General features: G+C 39.5%; 1 protein-coding gene and 1 long non-coding RNA gene across 4 annotated transcripts; one reads left to right on the plus strand and one right to left on the minus strand.

Annotated features, from left to right (window-relative positions):
• Positions 1–535: 535 nt before the first annotated feature.
• azi2 (5-azacytidine induced 2) lies at positions 536–11,239 on the minus strand. Of its 2 annotated transcripts, none has more exons than XM_086310765.1 (8): positions 11,082–11,239; positions 9,358–9,612; positions 8,521–8,637; positions 8,181–8,280; positions 6,734–6,867; positions 6,321–6,385; positions 5,079–5,203; positions 536–2,571 (listed from the first exon to the last, which is right to left on the minus strand). In XM_086310765.1, exons 2-8 carry the CDS (start codon positions 9,589–9,591, stop codon positions 2,129–2,131), a joined length of 1,218 nt encoding a protein of 405 aa, XP_086166891.1. In that variant the 5' UTR covers positions 9,592–9,612; positions 11,082–11,239; the 3' UTR covers positions 536–2,128. The 2 variants fall into 2 exon arrangements, with proteins under 2 accessions (XP_086166891.1, XP_086166890.1); XM_086310764.1 differs by having other exon boundaries at positions 8,175–8,280.
• A 2,249-nt stretch (positions 11,240–13,488) lies between these two features.
• LOC147318692 (uncharacterized) lies at positions 13,489–17,328 on the plus strand. Of its 2 annotated transcripts, XR_015131394.1 has the most exons (5): positions 13,489–13,677; positions 14,836–14,912; positions 15,516–15,610; positions 16,666–16,827; positions 17,095–17,328. It is a non-coding gene; the product is annotated as an uncharacterized LOC147318692 (long non-coding RNA). The 2 variants fall into 2 exon arrangements; XR_015131393.1 differs by having other exon boundaries at positions 13,492–13,677; positions 16,666–17,328.
• The last annotated feature ends 3,109 nt before the right edge of the window (positions 17,329–20,437 follow it).

Genomic DNA, 20,437 nt, shown 5'->3' on the forward strand with positions numbered 1-20,437 from the left:
AGAACCAATTTACCATTAGCAACCAGCATAAGTATGTATTGTATATAATCTACAACTGCTTATGTACTAATGGCACCGATGGAAAGAGTTGCTATAGAGGTCCTATATTACTACTGCTTTAAATAATAAGCTACAAAATTACAAATTATAAAATTAGATCATTACAAACATTAGCATGTTTAACATGACAATAGCCTGGGATTAAGGTTGATAGTGTAAAATTTTCTATAATTTTTTTTTAAACAATTTTCCCCCTCTACAATTTTGTTTCTAGAAACTAAAATTTTGTTTGAAATTGTGAAACAGGATTTAAAATTTAAGATAATTTAGGAAAAACAACTTTTTTTTTTTCTTTTTTTTTTTAACATGGATGTTTCAATTCATCATTTAGGCTTTGTGGTACAGAGAAGGGCTTGCTGTCCCCTTTGCAGATATTTAGCTTTAAAAAAATGATTTAATCATCGTGGCTTTGTGTTCAGTTTTAACAAACCACATAACATCATGCTTGAAGTGAAAACAGCGCAACCTCACGGTGTTGATTCCTTTCATTCATTTATTCGATCATATTTACAAACAGCCGGAAGTGCAGTAAATCTAAAATATAATCCATATCTACTGTACATTGCATTTTGGTTTGCAAATTGTTTACAGAAGTATGAAACTACTGCTGTAAAATAACATTTCTTAGAAATTAAGAACAAAAGACCACAATCATGATACAGATAAGAAAAAACTAAAACAAAGAAACTTACCCATGGGCCTTGTGCTTTGTGCACCTATTTGTTAAGTCACATCTCATATTTAATCAGGTTATTACATTATTGTGTTGCCCCCAGCACAGGTAGCTCTTAGACATATCAGGCATCTTGGGGGAGAAAAAGCAAAAGCTAAGTTTTGGAGTGTATAACCATGTTTGGCAGAGTACTGAAGCCCACCATATACATTTATACAGATATGCACATTTCTTTCAGTTTCTTCTGTTTATTTGGTCTAAGATTCTTCAGTGCCCTTAGTTTATACTTTTTCACTACTGGGAGACCAGAGAGAGACTACCCTCAGTCCTAAACAGCAGGATTAACAATCAGCACAGTGCATAGTTCACATTTTCTAATGTTCAAAATGATGTGCCAAGTGTATGCGGTGCATTCTGCGAGTCCTTCAAAATAAATGCCGTGCTAAGAAACCAGCAATTCACAGCCTTACATCTACATGTCACTTCAGAGGTGAAAAAAGAAAGCAACACAATAGATGGTGTTGTCAGATACCAGACAGACTTGAGTTGTGAAGGTTATGAGAAATCATTGAACCTTCTCTGCCTTCTCTCTCTTTACTTTGATATTAATCCACCTCAGTAAAAAGAAAACTTAATTAGCATTTCAAATTTGGAGCCAAAACCTGTAATTATCCTACAGTCAGTGTATGTATGTCTGTCTTCACCGTACAAAAACAAACACATCAACTCCTCCTACCAACACATCTCCTTCACATGACCATTAGACAAACATGGAACTACATACCCTCTGTAATTTACAGTGATCAAATGTAAAAAGACTTGCATTGGAGGAAGTACAGTTATACAAATTCTAGCACTATGCTGTGGCTCCAGTGATCAACAGCCACAGTTTATGGTGGAAGAGGCCCTATGATGAGATACAGATACAGGCACACTGTTGGATGTGAATATACACACACACATGCACGCACGTGCATGTGCTCACACACAAATTAAACTGCTTGTATGCATACTTGCACACAGTTATGCATGCGCATACAAGGACACAAACATGGACAAACTATTCTGTTGAGGATTTCTCATCAACTTTTTCTCTGCAAAGTCAGAAATGTTCACCGATGCGGTGAGCAGAGATGGCAGATTAATGAGTTTAAAGTCTTTACCTCAGAAAAAAAAGAAAAAGGCCTCATCTGGCCTCGTTTAGTTCCCACAACCAGGAGGTCCAGTCTCATCCGCCCCACAAAAGTGGTCTTATCACATTAAGGCAGGTAAGGTGGTAGCTATGTGGCAGGGTTGGAGAGTTTATTCATTGTTCCATTTGTTTATGTTCCATCAAATTTCTAACATTTATTTATCTTCCAATAAATTATTAATCATCTGTTCTCCCACTGTAACTTAATAAGGCTTGGCCCAATCTGTATGGGGAGGGCTCCTGGGGCTGCAGTTACCCATTGAGGACGAGGAGTTGGACGCAGCGGAGTGTCCCTCCCAGAACATGGCGTCACTGGGTTTTGGGGGACTGGGGAAGGATCGTGAACTGTCATCCAGAGAGGCCTGGTTCAGGGGAGGCGGGGGAAGTACAACGGAGCAGGCGTCGCTCCCAACCAGACCCTCTCCCGAACAACTCTGGGGGGGCCATGGGCCGTTGTACCAGCAGTCCTCCCTCAGACTATCTGGCAGCAGGGTGCCTGACGGACAGCCGGTGGGGGGGCAGGGGCGGCCAGAGCATGAGGGCAGTGGGGGGGCACTGGGGGGACGAGGCACTGATGGCCGAGGAACTGGGGGGTGGTTGTTCTTTTCCACGTCGTCCAGACACTGGACGGGAACTGTTGAGGCAGCTGCAGGAAGAGAGGAGGGTGAGTGCAAGAAAAAAAAAAGGATGAGGAAAAACGAGGGTAAAAGATAATCAAATGTTAGATGTGGTTGCACAAAACTGCATTTTTCTAGTGAGACCTGCACAGACAATCACTGCATGGACTGTGGCAATGTCCGTAAAACAAGCACAAATATTAGAGGCAATTGTTCAATTACCTTTTCTATCATTTTGGTGATACTTCAGTGACAAATTTCACTGTTGATTTAGTGACACTACTAGCTTTCAGTCATCACTGCCAAGTACTGAAAGCCTTACATAACGAATAAACAAATGCTGCCTGCCTTCACGTTAGACATGTTTACAAGCGATATGTCACTTAGACCAATGGTTCTTAATATTTAGAATGGTGAGCCTTTCATGACGTTGGAAATATTAAATAAAGATTGATCAATCTGACAGATCTTAAGTGGTGATTTTTGGCTGAATGCTATAACTTTGCAAAACCCTGCACGACTCCAAGATGGTTTTTTTTAGTAAATCTGGAAACTTTAAAAAGAATAATAATTTTATTGCACTTATTAGCAGTGTTTTACTAGACAGTAAAGGTGTTTGTTTTAATGAATTTCTCTAGCAAATAAAAATAGCGTGTTTTCTGTCATTTTAACTAAATGATGTCGGCAGCACAAATGAAATGCTCTTTCCTCACCCAGCTAAACACGTCTTTTTTTCTTTTCTTTTTTTATTTAGCACTGAGATAACAACTCTGTATTTCTTTTCTTTTTTTTAACAAGTGGATTAAACTTTGGTTTCTAAAGCGGTTAAAAAAAAAAAAATCTAAGCTCTGATCTCTAACTGTATAATAGACCTCAGTGTAAAAACAGAACCGGAGTAAAAATCGCACCCTGTGCAGCGGGCGGCGAGTTCCACAATGAAACCTTTGCACCATGTAAAAGTCACCGCTTGGGAATCAGTAAATAACAAAAGCAATAATTAGATTTTGTCCTCGAGAACAAAACCTAATCAGACCTGAACGCACAAACACATTTTCTTTCATTTCATACAAAGCATATCCTTACACAAATCACATGTCCTAATCTCACACAGACACATCATTGCTTTGCTTTCAAATCATCATCTTGAGCGAATAATAAAGTTTAAATGAGAGTATCTGCTCCTGCTTTTTTTTTTTCCATACCTCTCTCCATCCACACATCTATCCATCCATCCCTCCCTGCTATGCTTCCATGAGATGGTCTCCTGAGTCTAGGATTTGAATAAAAGTGATTCCAAAGGAGGAACATTAGAAGAATACAGATACACAGTATGACTGAATAAATACATAGCACACCCCCCTCCTCCCTCTGCCCCGCTCCATTTCTTTTGCCGCTCCTGCTTTCCTCATTTCACTCCATCTGCTTCATCTAAGTTACAGGATTACCCTCTTATTCAGTGGAATAAATAGGGCAAGATTTATTTTCTTGCCATATTTCGTTCTAATTTTCACCTCCTGGTCTCCTCTTCTGACACTCCGAGGGAATCGACAACAGAGGTAATCCCTCCTAGGGTAGCATACATCATCACAGAGGGAGGGGAATGGAAGGATAGACCATTTCATGATGTCCTTTATCAAAGTGTTGGAGGACTTTGATAATATCCACAGTCTTATCACACTCTTATACAAACTGCAAAAAGAAGCAGGAGGAGAAAACTTCTTGGGAGGGGGAAAAAAAACACTCCCGTTACTGAACAGAAGCAGTTCATTAGTTTCCCTGTTGTAATTACTTCAAGTACTCATTAACAGTGTTAGATCAGCTAAATGTGTTTGTCTCTCTATTAATTAACTCTGTAGTTACATCTACATACAATTGTTGCAATTTGTTTTCTTAATCTTTCATCATTTGTCCTCACTTCTTTAATAAGTTGCAAGCTTTTTTCAGGGGCTTGGGTAAGAACTGCATGTGTGTGCAGATGTGACGTACAACAACAACAACAACGTAGGGTTTGAGTTTTTCTTTTTAAGAGCCCTCTATGGGAGGTGGACTCTGCTTTGCTAATATAATGGCATGGGGAAAAGAATGAAAAACACACTGAGGTTAAATCAGATGTAAAGCAGATCAAATGTAAAAGATTAAATAAAATATATAAATATTGGGAAAAAATGAAATATGATAAGAACAGGATAAACATTCAAGAAAATGTCAAATAAAACAAACAAAAATATTACCTGGTTCCTAAAGGGAATGATATAAATGTCAATTATTTTTAGGGTAAAGACATGAAGAGACTGAATACATTTTGTATGGTTGCTTTTAGGAGGTTCATTTAGGTGGCGACCTACACAACAATGCATTAATGCTATAAAGGAGACTCCTCACTGTACAGGAGCTGAGGTGGTGTGAAAAGGACACAGTGGAGCACAGTTGATTATCACACGCACTAAAACAAACATTAAGCATGGGATGATTTGTATTCAGACACCAACTGTGGCGCAATCCTGAGCTCACTCACATTTCTGCAGATGTGCCTCACCTTGTCGCGTCTCACTGATCAGTGGCCTGAGTTTCCTAATCAGGCCTGTTTGGTGCTTCAGCTCTGAATGGAGACGGCCGACCTCAGAACACAGAGCTTTGTATGTCTGCTGCATGCTCTTCTCCCTACACAATAAACAAAGCATTTCACTTAAATGCAAGTTTCCTCAAAGCTGGTGTTAGAAACACCCAACTGTCAGACAGGATCTTGTGGTAAATATCATGAGCAGCTATAGAGTACGCTCAGGAAAAGGAAATATTTTAGAACAATCTTATTCTGAAGTCAAATTCACCTGTTCACTGAAATTTCACAATGCCAAAATGCCACCCATTATGTCAATTTTAGTCAAAAATTAGTGGATTAAATGTACATATAAGATTAATCTATTAAATAAATTATAGACATACCAAGGTGATCATGTGCTTCTTTGCTGACACAATTAATATCAGTGACTACAGTCAGACAATACTTAAGAGGAAAAACAACAACAAGTACTGGTTGATTTGATGCTTAATCAGCCAATAACATTATCTGTATTACAAACAAGAAGACAAAATAAATAAAAACAGTGATGTATTTAAGGATGGCAACACCTACAAAACACTCTTATAAAGATGCAAAATGTATCAGCACTTGTTTTGAGTCCTAACACCTGCCTCACACAGCAAAAAACATGAACAGAAAGCCTATGGTGGAAAAACTAGGTTTTTGTGGTGCTTAAAATAATTAAAAAGGTAGACAAATTATAACATTTTCTTTCTTAATAAATGTTAATAAATAAATTCCATACAGACGTTATGCATGTCAAAATTCTGGACTTAAATTTGACTTGTGTTGAGCACCCAAGTTTAGGGTCTAGCTCTTCATATACTTTTGAGGTTACCTCCACATCATGCTGCAGACATGCATGCAGTCTATGATGAGCAGATTCATAACGCTGCACCCTCCTCTAGTGGCCAAACAGGACAAGTACAATTGAAACTGTGGCCATACAGAGCACTGCATTCACAAGCTTTAGCTTTCAAAGCAAAGACATAAAAACAGTATATTCTGTAGTTTCGTGTAAACAGTGTTCCTACCTGATTCTCTGTAGTTTCATCAGGGCGGATCATTTAAAACTGATTTTTTTGCTTAAGACTGTGCTTTAGGCAAGACTTCCCATCTATTTACAGTTGCTTCGTAACTACAGGTTACAGAAATTATGGTTGGGCACTTTTTAATGATATTCATAAAACACTATACCTTGCATTATACTTTGCATCACAGGTCTGGTCCAAGTCTGGTCCGTTAAGGCCATGCGGCTCCCCCTAAAACAGAGTTAAGTTATGCAAAACAGAGAGTGGAGGTGCAGTCTCTTGGTTGTTTCGGACAACCCTCCCCCCCAAAAAAACCAAACAAATCTGCATCCTCCACTCCACAACAACTCACACTTATGTCCGTCTGTCTTTTAAGAGTTCATCTCCCAACTGTTAAAGATGTAGCATACCCACCCTGGCTTTGTCTTCACTACTGTGTTTCCCAGTGTCACCCTGTCTCTCTCTGCCCTAACACCTCTACCGATTTCTCCTCCTTTTGTTATGCGACAAGAGCGTCTCTCATCTCAAGCGCCCCCTCTATCCTGTTCTCTGAAACTCCTTCTTCCCTGTTTCACTCACCGCACTTCTCTCTAGTAGCCGATTGTTCTCCAGTGTCACCCTCTCCAGCTCTTCCTGCAGTTTGTGGATCTTTAGCTCAGTGTTGATCCTTTCCACCTGCCAGGAGTCCTGAGAGCTGTTCAGGCTCTTCATCACTGTGGACAAGCACGCAGAAAAACAGATGGAATTTGTGTTACAAATGGTACAAAAGGCATAATTAATTAAAGACACTGACTTTTACACTTTTAGCAACCAAATATTTTAACATCAGTTTAATCATAGAGCAACATTTTACATTTACATTTTCATAGAAAATCATAGGTAGTATGGAAGTAAAGGAGAATGGCACATGAGTCAAAATACTCGAGCCTGTCCTGTATTTAAATTGTACTTGAATCAACATATATGTTATATATAACCACAAAAAAACCAAATGTACTTAAGAGTATTGCAACATAAAAATGTTATCATATCATATAAATCAGGTTGCTGGATTTTTTCCCCTACTGACTATATGACACTATTTATTCTTCTAGTACTGTATTAGATAAAAGTGTTGAAATAAATGTAATTGTTACTCTGTTACTAATCACATTCTGGATGTCAAGGGTTCCTCTCAGCTTTAGGAGGATGTAAGTGTACCCTTTGGGATATTACAATTAGTTCTCATTATTTGAAAATGATACGATTTTGCTGGTTTCGTCAGACCTTCGACATTGCCTGCAATGGTTTTCAGTGTGAAGTGGGTAGGATAAGAGGCTACCAAAACAACTGGTGTTTGAGTAAAGAATCTGAGAACCGTGCCATGTTCATGACTGAGCATAAAATGGATTGACAGAAGGGCTGGTGCTGTGTCAGATGTAATGCAGGGGATGCTGGAATATGAATGACTGTTAACGCGCTCTAATGGCCGCAAGCTTCCGTTACAGAATAAGAGAAGTTACTTTCCTCTGAAGGGTGGCTGGTTAAGCAGGTGGGACATCCAGATCGAGAACAGACTGGAGTATCTGCAACTCTACTCCAAACAGGTGCCAGCTGAGATTTTTCAAACTTCTCATCAGGTTGTCGCTTCGAGGTATAATGGGCACACCCAACTAGTAGGTGATCCCAAGGTAGACCAAGAGCTCATAGAAGACATTATATAGCTTCTATGGTCTGAAAACATGTGGGAGAGAGGGACGTCTGAACTAGCTCAAATACTCTACTGCTACCATGGTTTAACTCATGAAAATGGATGGATGGAGATATTTTAAAGAGTAGATTATTACTTCGATTGTCCGACATAGCTAATTATCAAACAATTTCAGTCCTTGAATTTAATATGATTAAAATTCAGGAACAGGATTCTTTTCCTTGTATTTCATCCAAATCTCATGTGCTCTAAATGTCCACTATCTGTTTCATCAGAGGACAGAACCATTTCCACTGAACAGTTCAGAGACAGCAGGCCTGTGTACTCTACCTGTACCTTGGCTGGTGTCCATTTCTGTCCTCAGCTGAAGCAGCTCCACCTCTTTGGTGTGAAGCTGCTCCATCAGAATCCTTTCTCTCTCACTCGTCTCCCTTTTCTGACAGAGGAAAAAAAACAAAACAGACAGTGAGCCAAAGAGCATGAAGGTAGAGTCAGTGTATTTAAAACAATGTTTCAAACTCTTACTTTTGCAGTCCCAGGTGGGCAAAAAAACCAAACTCTCTTTATTATCCTTATACTTGAAAATAAGCTACTGTCAGGTTTGGAAGACATTAAGCCTTTAAGCTTGGCTGCACTGTTAGTTTATGAGATGTTCAGATTAATCAGTAAAACGCACCAGTTTGTTAAGCTCCATCTGCAGGTCCTCCTTCTCTATATAGATACCTCGGTAAGCACTGAAGGCCTTGTTCACGTACTGGGGCCCCTCTGATGAATGAGCATCTGGCCTGAAAAGCTACAGTGGTGAAAGAAGAAATAACAGAGAAGAAAGTAGAGGAGAAAAAAAATGTTCAATTTAAAATGTTGCGGTAGGAAGTCACTTTCCTCCCACCACATCCTATCTTGATGGACCAAGTGCTGCAGCACATAAAACTAAAACTGACAGATTTTAAACAAACAAGCTCGTGCTCTGCCCACATGTTGTGCCCAACTTTCGCTTCGGTGTGCAATCGGTATTAAGACCTTTGCTGTTCAAATAACTCACTCTCTCACTATATCCGTTTACTGGATCCTTTGTTCTTAATTCCAATTTCAAGAGCATTCTTCTCTGCTGAATATGAGCACAGTGTTTGCCAAAGACATACTTCTCCAGACCGCCTTTCTTTTTTAAACAGAGCACATTTATTTCTCATTGTTGGGTTTTTTCTGTTTTGACAACAGACAAACAATATTAATGATGCTGACATGCATACACTCCAAGAGGTTATTATTTTTTTTTTTTTTGCAGTGAGATATTAGTATTTTGTGTTTGTCCATCATTCTGAAGTCGTGCACAATAGAAAAATCATTCATCTTTGTTCATAGGTCACCCTTTGTAAACATTGCTCTCTGGTTGTTTAGACAGCATGATAAGCTCTATGTTCTTAAATTTTGTCTCTCTCTCTCTTTTCTATCCCCATCTTCCCTTTGTTGTGCCATCCTCCTACTCTTTCCTACTCTATTCTTCCATCTATACCTTGTCTTCAAGCTGCTTCACTCTCTTCTTCAGCAGGGCATTGTCTCGCTCTGTCTCTCTCAGCCTCTTTTTGATGTCCTCGTATGCCGTGACCAGGGCAAAGTGGGAGGCGACCGATTCGTCACCGGCACACACCGACACAGGACTCTCAGCAGCAGTGGTGTAGGCTGTCTCATGTTTAAGGATGCAAATGTCATCATCCACTGCTGGGGAATCCATACCTACACAGGCCATATTCTGAGGCAGATAGAAGACCTGGGGGATACATGAAGAACTTCTTTAAATATCCTATATTTGTGTGAAGAAAAACAAAGTCAAACTATATTAGATTTATTATCATATTAAGAAATAAATATTTTCTATATTATCCAACAAACAGTCTACACTGTCAACTTGTTCTATTCATTCATAAGGCATTTAATGTCTGTAAGTAGAATTCTCCTAACAGTCAATGGTCTTTTTAAACCACAGTTTCACAAAAGAAGAAAGCCCCGCCAGAGGTTGACATCAGAAAAGCCCTAAAGACAACGAGAGGTTTTTAGCATGCAAAATCAGTTTGTTCACATATTGCATGCAATTTTGTGCTGGTGCTTCCTATTACCCTTGGGCACTTAACACTGGAATTACATGATTTTGATTTAACACCAGGGATGAATGTACTTGGAAGGTAGGTCCTCTTCAATTACCAACACTGAACAATAAAGGAGTCAGATCTGTAATAGTCTACAAAAGATCTACCCCCCAAAAAAGGCAATTTGCAATGTGTGATTTCCATAACATGTACATAACATTGTGTACACTAAGTTTCTGGCCTATGGCTTTGAATGAGAGGCTGAAAAAGAATTTATCAAAAAGAAACTTTAACTCTGCACATTTACAAAGAAATATCTCACACTGACTTGAATGCCTTTGTTAAAGGAAGTGCCAGCAGAGCTGACTTCCAGGAACGATATGAGTGTTTCAGTAAAGCTACTTGACATTTCCCCCACACCCTCCTGGATAATTTCTGCTCGGAGTAGCTCGGTTTCAGAGACGGTGCAGCTTCTTGATGATGTCAGCATGCAATGATGCAGCAAACACACAGGAGCCAAGTTTTTATCACTAAAGGCCTAAGCCTTTAGAAAAATAAGTTTAAGCAGAGTTACCGAATAGGTTGATAGACCCGCGGAGATGAATAGAAACGGAGAAATAGAGAGAAAAAGGAAAACTGCTGACTTTGACGACAGTCGGCATGAAAGCGAAAGCGACCCACAACAAGTACTTAAAAACGAAAGTGGACGTGAATCCAAAACAAGGCAAGAAGAGCGACGTAATTCCGTTAAGACTTCTCCACTTAAAACAGGAAAGCTAACAGCTAAAAATCTTATCTCAGCTGAAAAAACACAATCTTCCACACAAAGCGACAGCAGAAAACATCTATAATCGTTCTGAAAACAATCAATGAATTTCGCGTGTATACAAAGCTAACGTTACGCCGTTAGCTTCCGCGAACAGTGCTGACAAACACCAAACAACCCTGACGTCCGGTTGTGAAACAGCCAACAATAAGAATAACACAACAATTAAGCAACGGTCTTTAGAGAAACATAAATACATATCGACAGCTCCGCGCATCAAAATGATTGATCTATTATGATGATAACGGCTAGCTATGCTTGGCTAACGTCTTCTGGCTAGGTGCAGAAAAAGGATACGATTATTTTTTATTCTCGACTTTCAGTTACCGTGTTAAACGCTGTCCTCAGTTAGGTATCGACTGACCACATAGGACTGTCATTTAATTTGGAAAAAACAAGAGCTGGTTCAAGGAGAAAACAAAGAGACAAGGCTCGGCACTGGTGCCGTGTCTCGACCGAACTGACAGGTGAGAAAAACAAAAACTTCCGGGAGTCACTCCGCTGCTCAAGTCCTTTCAAAGTAAAAGCACAGTCTTAAAGAGCGTGTGCACTTTCTCACACACTGTTACGATCACCATAGCTCCCATTATCCTTTCCTCGGTATATGCATACCACACGCTTCATGAATTCTGCCATAAAAATATAAATATTTGCTCCATGTTCTATACTTCCAACCTTTTATGTTTCTCATATGACTCCCCCCACCCCCCCCCCCCCAAATGCTGCAACTCTAAACATATGAACCTGTGAAGGTTCTCAGTCATCCAGGTCATCGTAGTCAAAGGAGCTTGCAAAGAAAAGCGTCTGGACTTCTTTAAGTTGCTTGAAGACGTTTCACCTCTCATCCGAGAAGCTTCTTCAGTTCTAAGGTCAAATGGTGGAGAGTCCCAGATATAAACCTAGTGGGAGTGACCCCCCACAGAGGGACAAAAGGACCCCCTGATGATCCTCTAATCGCCTGAGCCAAGGTGGGAAACTAGGCGTGGGTCCCAATCAGCCAGAGTTTCGGGTGTGTTCATTGTGAAACCTGGCCCCACCTTATCATGCGAATTCCTGAGGTCAGATGGCCCAGGATGTGAGTGGGCGTTAAGGCGTCTGGGAAGGGATCTCAAAACTGGATTATAGATGGCAGAGAGTTGGTGTCGTAAACCGCCGCCTCTGTTCAAAGATGGTCGCTCACAGTGGACATAGATGGATTCTTTCACTCCTCTTTCAAACCATCTGTCCTCTCTGTCCAAAATGTGAACATTGGCATCCTCGAAAGAGTGTCCTTTATCCTTAAGATGCAGATGGACTGCTGAGTCTAAACATATCACATGTCACAGTCGAGGGCAGAAGGCACTTCCTCTCCCCTCCTAAAATCTCCAGCAGCAAATGATGAAGTATTTGCTGCAAGTATCTGAAAAACTGAGATTTAGGGCTTGGTCTAGAAGGTGCTTTGCCGCTTCAGGACCTGGGCATCTTGCTGTAATTAATGGAAGCATGAATTCTGTTCTCTACCAGAAAATCCCGAAGAAGAATGTCTGTCCATCAGTTCATGTGCTGATGCTCAAGTACAAATGTATTACGTGTTTAAAAGTTGAATACAAATTTAATGCCACAAACTTGAGTTGTCATATACATCTGTGAGTTTATGTGTACAACAGTATGCACATGTGGTCTGTGCATGTACACACACATTTTAATCTAAAAAATTTGCTGAAATTAAAGTCAGAAGCTTTCTCAGAATGCTGACTTTTCCCCCAGAATTAGTTTTTCTCAGAATTCTGACTTAAACCTCAGAATTCTGAGAAAAAAAAACTCAGAATTCTGATGGAACTCTGACTTTAATCTCAGAATTTTAACCTTTTTCTTAGAATTCTGACTTTTTTCCCGCGCAGAAGTCTGGAAAAGAAGAAAAAAAGACCTGCCGACTTTCCCCCCCCAGTGGCTCTTCTACTTCTTCTTCTTCTTCTTCTTCTAAAATCACTCTTTAAAAAATGTGGTTTGTATTTGCTCCAGGTACCTTTTGTTGTAATATGCAATATATACAATCTGAAACAGGTAAGTGTCACAGATATGTCAAAAAAGGAAAGAAAGAAATCAGGTAGTGTGTGTATATTTTTCATGGCACTATATTAATAGATAAAGCTAAAACTTGGCACATATTTTTACTTGTGGTCCTTATATTGATTAAAAATTAGCTCTCTATTGTGTGTGTGTTTTTGTGTTAAAAGGACAAAAGAGTACAGGGACTACTTGTTAAGCTAAAGAATGACTTAAGAAACAGGCAAGAAAACAAGTAATGCCCTGAACCATGTTTAAAGGTAATAGTGAACAGGCAATTATTTCACGAGTAGCACGAGTGTTATAGCTAGGGTTGCCGAATCTTTAACTATCAAATAGCACAATGCACAGTCAGCTGGGCATAGCGTAAATATGCAATGTCCATCCATAATCTTATAACAAAAATACTGTAAAATGTTGGTTTTCAGTTTAATCAATACCTCATGTAAAACAATAAAGACAAATACAGTAAATTATAACAGAAGTCACAAGGGCATTTCCTTTGAAAAATAAGCAAAAAGGAAACAAATACTGTAAATACAGTCTTCATTTACCCAGCTTATTCTACTACGCAGACCAAACAAACGACCCCTTCTTTTCACTAATCACGTATTACTCCACACTTGTATGCGGGACAGGCCGTCACTATATGGAACGCGAAGTACGATTGCGGTCAAATCAGATTTGGTATTTGTAAGAGTGCCATCTGTTGGTCAGAAAGTGACATTGCAGTAACGGTCCGGGGCATTTAAGGTCGAGTAAGGGACAAACCAATGACAGTATAGAAATCAGTTTTGCGCATTATACTGTGGTATCCCTTAGTTGCCACTTGCCTAAATTAGGATTATCTTCCAGTGACAATTCCCAAATATAACGGGTAAGCAAGAAAATCAAATAGTTATAATACTAATAATAAATATTTAATGTTAACAAAAACACAGGTTTGGTTCATTTTTTGTCACAGTACCTAAAACTGATTAGCTGCTAGCGCTAATGTAGCACTTACCATTAGCTTATTGCTCAGGTTCTTGATAACCTTTTGTTAAGTTTTCGTTTGTGACATACATCATGTTTTTTATATGTGGGTGTTTCTTTTAATTATAGCGATATTTACTTCTTTATAAAGTGATGCCTTTACAAGCAGTTAACCTAGTAAAAAGCAATTCCCTAATGCCTAGCAGCCCGTCCTTACTGATGTTTGTATTTTGTCAGTGCAGTTGATGGTAACTTGATGGTAAGTTGATGGTGTAGTCCTGAAGGTATCTTAAATATTAGTCATTCTCTATAGGTTTAGTGCAGCTAATTAAAAGTTTTACATAACAAGGCTTAACAGGTTGATATTCATAATCCCTTCACATGATACTTTTAAAGCAGTAGATCTAGTCAGTCTGCATACCGAAAGACTAAGCCAAGCTGATCAAGAGGTTTTAACCTTAAATAGGTCCATAGTAAACATTGAAATTGCTTTATGGAAAGTGAGAGAAGCATTGGTTTTAGCCCTCATGAGTTTTATCTAAAGCTAGTAGCAGTATATGTGTAGGCTGCAATATGGAAGCGTGTTTGATTAAAATAAGAATTTGATCAACATATTGTATGGGCAGCTGTGGCTCAGATGGTAGAGCGCACCATCTATCAGTTGGAAAGCTGATTGCTCAATTCCTGATTTCTGTAGCCCACATGCTGAAGTATCCTTGGGCAAGATACTGAACCCCAAGTTACCTCTGATTCATGATCAGAGTGTGTTTGTGAATGTTATAAAGTGCTTAGGCATATATAAAATTGCTGTACGAATGTGTGAGTGATTAGGTGGATGAGACTTGCAGTAGTACTTGAAGTGTTGAGTAGAAAGGTGCTTTTTAAGTACCAGTCCATTTATTTATTTATTTCTAACTGAATTGTTTTCATGATTTCTGAAGTTGGGCATACTCCACTGTGCATTATCCTATTAACTATTAAGGTGTATATTTTTCTCTGTTCACTGTATCAGCTCAGTTGTATCACAGATATCCTAAAAGTGCTATGTTGTCTTTTGCAGTGTAAGAGAAGCTGCAAAGATCACTGACATGACATGTGAAGAGAAATCTGAGATCTCCATGGCAAAGACACGTCAGCGTAAGCCCAGCAATTGCATATATTAGCAGTATTTTTTACTCGCTTTCAGAAAAACATTTGTTTAGATTTGTTTTTTTGTGATTTGAAGAAGAAAATGTTCTCAAGATTCATTTAACTGTCATAATGCAACACAAGTGTTGTTTGTAACTGCGTGAGTGGAGGTGGTATCATAAATACATCTCACAATTAGAGTTCTCTTTATTACAGGCCACTAGATTGAAATAAAGATTTCTTTGCTGTCCATGAGATCAGGATTTATTTGAGGCTAACACAGTTACATATTTTTTTCTTTGTGGCGTTTGAATGTTATCCCTATTCCTGAGTGGGTTTCCTCACATACTCCAACTTGCTCCCACAGTTCAAGGTTAATTGATGAGCCTAAATTAGACAGAGATGAATGGCAGATAATATGCTTAAAGTGTACAGAACAGAGAGCATTGCATGATTGTATGATTAAATGTGGCTTGTAGTCTAAAGTGCTCTGAGTGGTCAGTAAGACTAGAAAGACTTCCGAAGTGAAATTGTTAAAAATCAACTAGTAAAAGCATTGTGGGTATTAGTAGTGGTATCTATTATTGAGTATTTGCATCAATGTCATTACAGTGTTGTCAGAAGCTCAGTTACTTATGAGAGACATTGAAGAGATGATGAATTGGTGTGCATCGTTAGATCTCTCCAACCAGAGACAGCAAAGAATGGTATGTTTACAGTGAACCACGTGACTGTGCTGCAGACCACAGTCAGCCCAGAATCAAGTATTTTTATTTGTCAAATCTCAACCATATTCCTTTGAGGAAACTTACCCGGCTGAGTTTACATAATGTTTGTCTTCTTTGTTTCTAACCCACTGTCTTTCTGTTTTTAAATGGGTTTATTTGTTTAATTAATTTAATCCTGTCTCTATCATACTTAATGAAGCTGATACTATACTTCTGTTATAACAAGGTCACAAGTGGTCAGGTTATGAGTTCCCTATAGTTGCATAGCAACCCAGTTAATTTCTCTTCTTAGCTGCAAGAAAAGGATATGCAAAGTAAATCTGAATTGCCATTAATATAAAATATATTTGACACAGACGTTAACCGTTTCAGTCCATTTAGTTTCACTTTAGGCTTAGCCTCTGGACATCTCTTACATTGTCTTCCATTCCTTCCATGCACTCTAAGCACTAGACTAGGACCCTCCTGACCTCTTTCCCAAAGTGCCACAGGGGGTGACGGATAAATAAAACTTTTTGCCAGAACCACTGGGCAGAATCAGAAAAAGAATTCTATTTGCTAAACCATAATATCTTTAATGCATGTCGTTCTGATTTAGGAGCTGTTATTTCAGTGAGTAGATTTACAGCAGCCTTGACAGCTGCATCAATTTCATCCGCACGTGTTGCCAGCCTCAGCCCCACCTACAAATGTAACGATTGGCCCAATCGTTTCAGGAAACAAGACGACCAGCGATCCATGAGAGACTGTTCAGTCTCACAAAAATAAAATTTGAGCTCCAGGTTTCTACCTCTAGAACCTAATTAGCAGGAGTGAGGACTCCCTATAAATAATTTTTCTCACAGGACAGATATAATAGTGTGTGTACGCACGCACACACACACTAGAAAACACATAAATGAATGCGCAGCTTCTGTCTCTTGCAGCTGTTAACAAAGCACAAAGGATGCACAAATGACCTTGTTATTATTTTATGTGCTGAGGCATAGTGTGCACAGCACAGCCTTGTGTGCATGTTGTTGTTGTTGTGACAGAATCAGCAGGAGTGTCGGGCCAGCATAGAGGAGGACGGAGAGACCTTGGTCATAGAGGGCTTCAGGTTTGAGAGTGCAGCAAGCAGGCAGGAGCTGAAGAGGCTGAGTTCACAGGCTGCTGCAGGAGGATGCCAGGGTGACACGTGACTGACTTCCAACTTTGTGAGTCCATTATGCAGGCTGATCAAGGTCGCATGACTGACAGCGGTAGAGGAAAAAAAACCAACATAACACATGTTTACTCTTATATATATCTCTGAAGCCATATATATGATCTAGTATAAAGAATACTTACTATTTTAAGGAAAAGTGTTTCTAAATATTTTCTGTAAGACTATAAATTTCCATTTATTGTTGGTTTTTAGAAAAATATCTTTTATTAGTAGTTTGTCTGCTTGTTGTATTCAACTGTGGTGCATTTAATTATAGTGCTGGACATTTTCCCCGGTATGCAACAACACGCTGTGAATGAGAGCTGAGGGGAGGACATGGTCTGCTCTCTGATTACACGGAGCTTTTAGGCTGTTCAGTGTCTTTCCTGTTTATACTATAGTGTAGCTTGTGAGTGCTTTTATTATAGTGAAGTTTCATAGCTCACTGTGCTTACTAGTACAGCTGGCTTAACAAAGTACTGTATTATAAATAAAATATTACATTGCCTTTCTTGGACATCTAAGAGTCATATTTTTGTGTGTTTTTAATCCATGGTGAAACTAGTATTTACAAACCTTTATGATGAGTTTATAAACTTGTTTTACTACTTTTTGTCTGTAATTTAAAATATATATTAACATCATTGTATTCATTTCAAAAGGGAAAGGGCTGTAAAGATAATTGTTAAAATTAGTTTATTCACTTGGTTATTCTTAAATATTTGTGTTATCTATGTTTTACCTTACAGTTACCTTAGTATTCTTGCAGAAGCAAATGAGGTTACAGCTCAGGTCATTATATATTGTTTGACTGTACTGCGTCGGACAAACCAGAGCGCAGTGTCCTGCAGAACAATACGCTTCAGCCATTTATTATCTTGTCAAATCCCCTAAAATGTCGAGGGCTTTAGGATTGCAGTCCGGCCTCGTAACTTCTTTCAAAAGAAGCACCATCACTATGCTGACATTGAATTAAACATGAAAATCTGCAGTTTGTCAAATATATTCTGAAGCTGGTGAATCCATTGCTCTGTTCGTGGTCGAGAAGGACTAGAGGCTGTTTGGCTGCGACGTGAACCAACAAGACCTGGCAGAAGAATAAAAAGTGTCAGAGCATCAATGTAACCAATTCACAAACTCCCAATTAGAATGTCAGATGAACGATTAAGCCCAGAAGTTTACCAAGCATTAACATACTAAACAGACTGACATAATATATGCAAATAAGGTCATTATTATGCATGTGCTAGTTCAGTGCCCAAATTAAGTCCTCTTTTGGAGCACTCGGGATATGTTTGCAAGCACCAGCTCTATGACAACATGTTATAGAAATAATGGTCACTTGAAAAATCTAATTAGCTCTACATTTGATTGTAAGCTGTATTAGTCACTGGAACATGAAGAAAGCTTGAATTAAAATTAGCAACTGAAGCTAATCGTGGATTGTTTGGACATGCGATGCGCAGACATGCTGACGAAAGCATCCTGTAATCAGACTGAGTGGCATAAGAAGTGGTGAAAAAGCATTTAGCAGATGCTGAATTAGTGATGACTGAAGTTACTTTGTTGTTTATCAGTCTTGTGTTTTCATCCTTAAGTGCTGCATGAATTATTTATGTTTCAGCCCACGTAATTGGTGGGAAAACAAACAACAACAACAGAAAGAATGGGGAAAAAATACCAGACCAGGAGAACACAAGTATTAATCAGTTGTGTGGTCCTTAATAAATTTTTCTAACTCTCGGGACTTTGAACCTCTTCAAACTGTTGCTGCAGCTGCTGCAGCCCCCTCTTTAAAACGTCTTGTAAAGGAGCCATGGTGCTTTATTGCTCCGTGTCTTTTTGATTGCAGTTGCGGTTTGTTGTCGGCTGATCTCCTCATGTCTGTTTTTCATATAAACATCTGCTCTCAATAAATCTGCACTGATGAAACCACGAGGTCTGAACCAACAGCAGTTGCCTGCTATGCACACTTTCTGCCAGAAGGGGATGCCGTTTCTTGTGATTTTATGTCATTTGTCCCCGTGTGTTAGGCACTCGAGTGATTACAGCGAATGGCAGCATCTGTGGAGGTAATGCGCCTGAAGGCTGGGCCCTTAATCAGTTGTCTTTTACAGTCTTTATGCCTGATATAGAAATAGTAGAGAGTAAGGTATGCAGAATACATTCATCTTTGTCCCTTGGCAAAAAAGAACAATTTCACCTATTATTAATCACCAGTGAAACGCGTGTGGATGGTAGGTCACAGTAGACTCTCTCTGATCTTTTTCTCTGCTATATAACACCCCATCAAGTACCACTGCACTACTGCAGTTAAAGTTAAGATCTATGATACCAGCAGTACAGTCATATTTCACAGTGCTGAACTAAACTGCACCAACACTTACCCCGCTTATTCTTTTCTCTCTCTGTGTTTCACAACACTGAGGAAGTTTGACAGCTGTGGATTGCATGCAGTGAAGGCTTATCGCCCATCAGCTATGTGTGAAGCTGCACTGGCAGAACTGGTGTAAACTTTTTGGGGGCGAGATCTGAGCAGGAGTTCTGGATTTTGACAAACACACTTGATGAGAAAATGGCTTGACCAAACATTGCGTATTCTGTGATGTGATGCTCAGCCTCCAAATCGCCATTTGCATGTAGCGTTCAGGGGACCTCGATTGTTTGGAGCATTCTTGGCAACCCACAGGGTGTTTTCATATTGTGTTTCAAAAGTGCACTGAACTGAAGTGTACTTGCCTGCTTACTGATTCATCACAGACCCTGAAACTGTGCCATGTAATCAGAAACTGGCCTTCTTTACACAGCGCAGAGGTCAGCCATATCCAAGGACCCTGTATGTGTGTTGGTCCTGCAGAGGACATCCCTGTAGACTGGAAGAGCATAGCTGCAGCGGGGCATCCAAGGCCCTTCCTTTGTTTTTGCTGAGCCAATTAGAGAGAGATAGCATCTGCTGTGAAAGGAGAACAATGGCTTGTTCACTGTGTTTGAGTTTATGTGTGTGAATAAAGTTTGTGTGGGTGTATCTGTAGGCTAGTTAGTGCGTGTGTGTGTTTGTGTAGCTACACTATATGAGCATGTGGCGTGCTGAATAGTAATGAGAGAGGAGTATTGTATACAGCAGACGAGAGGAAACAAGAAAGTGACTGCCTACAAAGTATGACAGACAGCATATGGCTTCATCTACTTTGATTCAGTTAACACACACACACACACACACACACACACACACACACACACACACACACACACACACACACACACACACACACACACACAGCAAATCACCAGAGAAGCACATATAAATTGAGAAGACTTCCTGCATTTATGAGTGAGGCACATACAATGCTTGTAATTAAAAAGTCACTGCTGCTGAGTGACAGTCTGCCTCACGCGCAGTCAGTTTGTGTCCTCGCTCGAATTTCTGTAAAACTTTTTGACAGGAAGTGCGGTGATGATTTCACAGTCGGCCGTAACACCCCCATCTATCCAAAGAGCCTAGAGGTCCTTAACCCCTACCTGCTGCTATCTTGAGTTATGCAGTTTGATGGCTCTTCAATTCTAGGTACGGATTAACAAGCGAGATATTTGAGGATGTGTGAATGTGTGCGTGTTTAGCT

This window comes from Aulonocara sp. 'chitande type north' Nkhata Bay, linkage group LG11, assembly GCF_057382095.1.
Source record: "Aulonocara sp. 'chitande type north' Nkhata Bay isolate Kocher_YH1m ecotype deep benthic linkage group LG11, A_spYH_male_GT1.1, whole genome shotgun sequence".
Lineage (NCBI taxonomy): Eukaryota > Metazoa > Chordata > Actinopteri > Cichliformes > Cichlidae > Aulonocara > Aulonocara sp. 'chitande type north' Nkhata Bay.

Bases quoted from the DNA above. Each gene is read 5' to 3' on its own strand.
- azi2 (XM_086310764.1), bottom strand. From the start codon at position 9,591: ATGGCCTGTGTAGGTATGGATTCCCCAGCAGTGGATGATGACATTTGC. The intron at 8,638-9,357 runs GTATAGATGGAA...TCACCACTGTAG, and splicing joins TGAAGCAGCTTGAAGACAAG to CTTTTCAGGCCAGATGCTCA. The intron at 8,281-8,520 runs GTGCGTTTTACT...TTCCTCTGTCAG, and splicing joins AGATGGAGCTTAACAAACTG to AAAAGGGAGACGAGTGAGAG.